This window comes from Trachymyrmex cornetzi, unplaced genomic scaffold (assembly GCF_001594075.2).
Source record: "Trachymyrmex cornetzi isolate Tcor2-1 unplaced genomic scaffold, Tcor1.1 scaffold270, whole genome shotgun sequence".
In the NCBI taxonomy this organism is placed as follows: domain Eukaryota; kingdom Metazoa; phylum Arthropoda; class Insecta; order Hymenoptera; family Formicidae; genus Trachymyrmex; species Trachymyrmex cornetzi.
Window position 1 is genome coordinate 684,850 of NW_017297377.1, and position 6,130 is coordinate 690,979.

The 6,130-nt window shown below is 30.6% G+C and overlaps 2 protein-coding genes across 2 annotated transcripts in view; one reads left to right on the forward strand and one right to left on the reverse strand.

Annotated features, from left to right (window-relative positions):
• The window catches only part of LOC108761886 (probable multidrug resistance-associated protein lethal(2)03659), a 74,228-nt gene that overhangs the window by 31,589 nt on the left and 36,509 nt on the right, over window positions 1-6,130 (reverse strand). The gene's annotated exons all lie outside the window — the stretch shown is intronic.
• LOC108761852 (odorant receptor 4-like) lies at window positions 1,280-5,341 on the forward strand. Its single transcript, XM_018508612.1, has 7 exons — window positions 1,280-1,285; window positions 1,387-1,840; window positions 2,123-2,429; window positions 2,809-2,908; window positions 4,739-4,858; window positions 4,999-5,154; window positions 5,291-5,341. The coding sequence occupies exons 1-7, from the start codon at window positions 1,280-1,282 to the stop codon at window positions 5,339-5,341; spliced, it is 1,194 nt and encodes a 397-aa protein (XP_018364114.1).

Here is a 6,130-nt window from a genome sequence, read left to right on the forward strand (position 1 = left end):
TTTTCATACCATAAAAATTATGTCTAAGACATTTTGTCGAAAAATGAATAGTTTCGGAAATAATTGTTTGCTTCCATACTTTTTCCCCACCCTGTATATCGTAACAATATTGTCTGTAAAGTTTCATCTCAAATGGGAGGAATAAGGAAGAAGATCCCTAAATCATAGAAAATTCGATTCGTATTTCCAATATTCCCATTGTGTCGAAAATTTTAGTACAGTGCAAGAATCGTCACAGAATATACGAATATTGATAAAATGTTCAGAATATTGTATGAATATTCCTTGTATATATTATACGAAAATCACTCGTGAGCGACACATTTTTCCTAGCTGAAGATATGTCTGGGGTAAATTTTACTTAAACATTTTTTCGAATAAATATATATATATAATATAAATATAAATATAATGAATAATTTGGGAGATAATTGAAAAGGTTATAATGGATCACTCTGTATATTGAAACAGGTTATCAAAACTTCTTTGGCCTATTTATCGATGCTGTGTACCATTATGTTATAAAGGAATAAGAGAAAATTATTATTAAAGAATATAATTCACAATATTGAATGATTTTGTATCGTAGATAGAGAAATACATTTAAAATATACGCTGAGGTTATATTTTGAGTTATAATGTTTATATCATCGTAATTTATATGAGTATATAAAATCCTAAAAATCGTAATAAAATGATACAACAAAAATAATTGTATAATTTTTTTTGTGGTAATTTTTTTAGAAATTTAAATAATTCTTACTTATATTTGTAAGTGAAATGCATTTCTTTGATTACGCCTTAAAATCGTTTTGCATGTATTAAAATATATTTGCTAAATATTTAATTAAATAACCTAACATGCACATATTCTTTCCATTTTTTATCATGACGGAAAACTTATGTATTCCGAGATTGCGATTAGAGTTACACTGCACAATATTCGTGAAACTAAATTTTTTGTACAGGCAGTCTAGAACAAACTAACAGCAATTTTTGTTTGTAATCGTACAATTTTGCGATCTGAAGAATCGATGAAGAACCAATCATGTTCAATTTTACTTTGGATGAAAAGCACAGGTGGGTTTAGTCACACACTCATATGCAATTCATACGTTAATTTTGGGCGCAGTTATTACCTGTCTCATAATTCGTGTGTTTCTATCCCAGATTCTATAGACAGCTCTAAGCCCGAAAACAGAGATTACTTGGACTGTTACGTTCATATATTCGATACAGTATCATAAGAGCTCTCGAGGAAAGAACAACGTAACGCGTGATGCAGGTGATGAGTTGCGAATTTTATTCACTGTTACAAAATGAAGAATTATATGTTATTTCATTATAAAACGATTAATTACAAAAATTTTTTAATTTTTTTTTGAGGATCAAAAAGACTTAGATCTTGCAGTCAAGGTATTATCCTGGAACAAACGGCTAATGTCGACGTTGGGACTTTGGCCTTTTCAATCAAACGATCTTATCTTCTCGATTAATTTTGGCTACTTTACTTTGCTCTTGATTCTGGAACATTTAGACTTCTTTCTTTACATCGGTGATTTCGAGCACGTGATCATGAATTTGACAGAGAACATAGCATTTGTACAGATATTTGTGCGAATGAGTACGCTAAGGTTATATAACGATGAAATTGGTGAAGTCATAACGGAGGCCATGAAGGATTTTGATGAGACAAATTATAAAACCGCCGAGGAGATTAAGACGTTCGTCACTTACTACGCTAAGTCGAGGATCTTTTTTAAGATGATGATGGTGTTTGTCACAATGACAGCTTCGTCATACTATTTGACTCCGATTCTTATTATTCTCGGAAATGGAGGTGAGTTGCTTTTTTGTATAGCTTGATCCCAACGTATTTAGAAGAATTATGTGAAATATGTGAAACAAACAAAGTCTTGTTAACCGGCAGTTCCGCATTTTTATTATGACTTGATTTTACAGAACGAGTTTTCATATTTTATGATGAATATTTTTTTTTATCATCAAGTTTTCAAAATCTACATATTTCCTTGAGTTTGAAAAAAGTGCCAAATGTAGAAATTTTATTTAAAACAATTTTTTTAAATACTCGTATTAACGTCAAAGTGGAACGTTTCCTCAGGACTACCCGAAATAGTGACCAACGAAAATGTGACTCAAATAATTTACCTCTTGCCTTATCGCTTTCATGTGTTCTACGCGATTGAAAATATACGTACATACACAATTACATACGTCTGGCAAATGCCGTTTGCTTTCGTCAGTGCTTGTGGACAAAGCACCGCTGACTGTATTATGGTTACCCTCGTCTATCACATTTGCGGTCAGATGTCGGTTCTTGCTTTGCGCATTAACAATATAGATACTGAAGTCTGTGATTGTGGGCCTGAGATGCGACATGTGATGCTCATGCATGTACGATTATTACGGTAAGCTCATGTATATGATGCGGAAGCTTTAGTTAAGAACATGTATTGTTAGAAGCTTTCCTTCAGTTTCACATTTCAGTTAAAACTAAACAAATTTAAGCTTTTTCGCTTTTTGCCTAAAATAAGGAATTTTGTTAGATAAATTCTTTATTTTTTCTATTCTTTATTGACAAGGGAAACACAACTAAGTGTCCCCCTTCAACTTTAATAAGCTTTGTATATAAAAGAATGTATATAATAAAAGTATCTTTTATTTTTATCTATATATTAACATATCCAAAATTTATTATACGTAAAATTGAAGGGGATATTTGGTTATATTTTCTTGTTTTAATAAATTTAAATAAAAATTACATTGATATAACTTGGACTTTCACAGAATGGGAAAGATAATAGGAAAAGCATTTAGTGCAACATTGCTGGCGCATCTTTTAGGAGCTACTTCTCTCGTAAGCATTCTCGGTTATCAAATGTTATCGGTAAGTCAATATCGTAATAATGATCACATAAACGTAATATATTTGATACTTTGACGTATTTAAAAACAATTATGATATAAGAAAATAACATAAACTTTTGTTTTAACATACGTACATTTGGGTATCCTAAATTTCGCGACTCAAAATGGTATAGCAAGATCGTTATCGTAAAATTAAGTAAAATGTAATTTTAAATTTTTATTTTAAATAATTTTTGTCCTCATGTCCATGATCAATCAAACGTGCGGTAGTTTAGTGTTCGTTGATGAGCGCACCCAGAAAGAAGAAGTGTTTTCGATTCAAAGAAATATATCTTTGCTATACTGTTAGATTACTTATCTTTGATTTGAAAATCATTTCTTTGATTTGAACACCATTTTTTTAAATCAAATGAAAAATTTATTTAAATAAAAAGTTACATTGAAATAAAAAAATTAGGTACAATTGCAGAAAAAGGGAGCAACTTCGGATGAACTGGACCTTGATATATATTATCGAGGTCATAATTCTGAATGATATCCAACAGGTTCAACCATCGCTCATCATTCATTAAAAAGTTATTAATAAAATATTGAAAAATTATGTCTTTCGTCTACCTATAAAACAGAAATTTTGTGTTTTGAAATATATTTTCCAATTTCCCACGCGAAGCAACTCTCACCCCATGTCCCTCCCTACTTAGGGGCCCGCGACTTCCACGCGAAGCGACTCCCATCTCACCTCCCCCCTTGCTACGGGGTGCATGACTTTTCTTATGAAAACGAGTTCCACCCTATCTTGCCAAGTTGCTTCGTCTAGAAAATCGTTCACACCTTAGCAGGGGAGAAGGTAAACGGTGGAGTTGCTTCGCGTGGAAGTCTTGCGCCCCTAAGCAGGCGGGGGAAGGTAGGGTGAGAGTCGCTTCGTGTCAAGTCATTACGTAAACAAGGAAGGATATAGTTTTTAATATTATACATATAAAACAGAAATAAAACGTATTTTTTCAAACTTTTTTTGTTAATAACTTTTTAATAAATAACTAGTAACTGCTAAAACCTGTTGAAGGTCACTCGGGATGATGACCTTGATAACATATGTCAAAGTTAAGGTCATCGATCTTTTCTGCAATTTTATCAAAAATTGTTTCTGTAACCGTACATCAAAGAAACATTTCTTTAAATCAAAGAAACCTTTCTTTGGGTGCAGTGCGTTCACTTTTGCTACATAGAAGTCGTGCAGTGTTAAATCGTAGGAAATTGCACAATTGTAATCAAATATAAGAAGAATACTCGACTAGGATTAATTAATTTCTTACAATGAGACCTTACGATTGTCTGCGGCTTCTATGTTGAGTCTTAATACTTACAGGTGGGCTATTTAAACGTAGTCGGTAATATTGGCCATATTATTATAAAACCTTTGTATCTCAGAAACTACTGTTTAAAATTAAAATACAGAAATAACGTTTTTTATTTAATTTTACGAAAATTTTCTTATTATAATATTTTAAGTAGCGAATTTTGAGGCATGCTGTGTATATAATATACATGTTGTGTGTGTATATATTGTATATATGTAAAAATAAATTTGCATATCACAAATTTAATTAGAATAATATTATGCAAAAGAAATCAGTTCTTGGAGCATTGATAACACTGTTTTTAGTAAGATAATCTATTTAAAATTTTTACATATATGTATATTTTTATGTTATGTTATAGTATTAAAAAGCTCTGATATATAAAAAGTAATTTAATAATTTTAAAAAAATATTATTTATTAAGTGTTTTCACTATAATCTTAATTACAATTTATTATTAATCATTTTTATTTTCAATTTTATGTGAGTAGAGTCTTTCTAAGGGTGAGACAGGAGTTGCTCCACTTTTATTAAAATTCTTTTTATTCATATTCTTAGTCCTGCTTATACTTTACGCTCATTGTCTTGTCGGCGAGAACCTTTTGACAGAGGTAATGTTTTACGGAAATATATTGTAAGATGGAAATTAAAAAAGTGCTACATATAATATGCATATACATAATAAAATTTGTGTTCGATATCTATGTACAATTTTTTATTGTTTTTTCATAATATAATAATTTTTTCACAGAGTGCTAAAGTGGGTGAAGCATTTTATAATTGCCGATGGTATCATATGTCAAAGAATAATGCGCGAATGCTAGTACTATGCATGGCAAGATCGCAGAAACCGCTCTGCCTAATAGCTGGAAAATTTACCATGTTTTGCCTCAGGACTTTAACTGACGTAAGCTGATGATTTATATACATTTACAAAATTTCTAAAATAAAAAGACTTCGCTTAGCTTTAGACATTTGAAATATATGGTCGCTGTTAATATAAGAATACGAAAACATGGTTCAAAAATAAATTGTTTCAACAGGTTTTGAAAACATCCATGGGATATTTATCACTATTACGTTCCCTTTTATAACGTCATTGAAGAGCAATTATGTTTGGAAGCGTGTGAAAAGATAATTTATAAATTAAACATGCTCAAATAGAAATAAATGTATAATTTTTAATAAAGAATAAGAAAAGAGAAAAAAGCATTATTGTTATCTATAAATTGTTTTTAATATTTTTATATTTTATGTATTATTTTTATTTTTAATATTGTTTTTTATATAAAAGATATATTCATTTTAAAACAAATTTTATACATAAAAATAAGTTCCTTATTTAAAATATCGTTTGCTGTTAAATGTAAAACTTTATATGTAAATTTTTTTACATAAATTTCACAATTAATATGCTTTAATTGATTTATATATATTATAACTTTTAAAAAGTTCGCTTAAGGCTCCTGACTGCTCAGTCAAGAACTCCGTGTTGACGGTAGCGATACAGAATCAGGTCTGGCGAAATCGGTAGCCCACACACTTAAGCACGAGCCCATGTTGCCTGCGAGCACACAGACATGGTGTCGTGCTTGCATGTGTGTTACAGCGCTTCTCCACGATAAAAGACTGAACTAACAGGCGTGAAAAGTGGCGACTTTGACAATGAAATTTATCTTGCATGCCATTTTGTTATTATTTGCTTAATTGTGAAAATGTGACTTGTCTCGTACAAAGTTGTAATTATTGAACAAAACTAAAGTTAACTTGGAATTTTGTGTATAAAAGTGTATATTGTACTCGTTTCAACAGCTGTCAGACCGTGTGTTTCTGCCCGAATATAGGCTCACTTTACGTGCCTTTTACGACCATTTACTGACTGT

Excerpts from the sequence above, each read along its gene's own strand:
- LOC108761852 (XM_018508612.1), top strand. Across the intron at positions 4,859-4,998 it reads GCGAGAACCTTTTGACAGAG|AGTGCTAAAGTGGGTGAAGC; the intron begins GTAATGTTTTAC and ends ATTTTTTCACAG. Across the intron at positions 5,155-5,290 it reads GCCTCAGGACTTTAACTGAC|GTTTTGAAAACATCCATGGG; the intron begins GTAAGCTGATGA and ends TTGTTTCAACAG.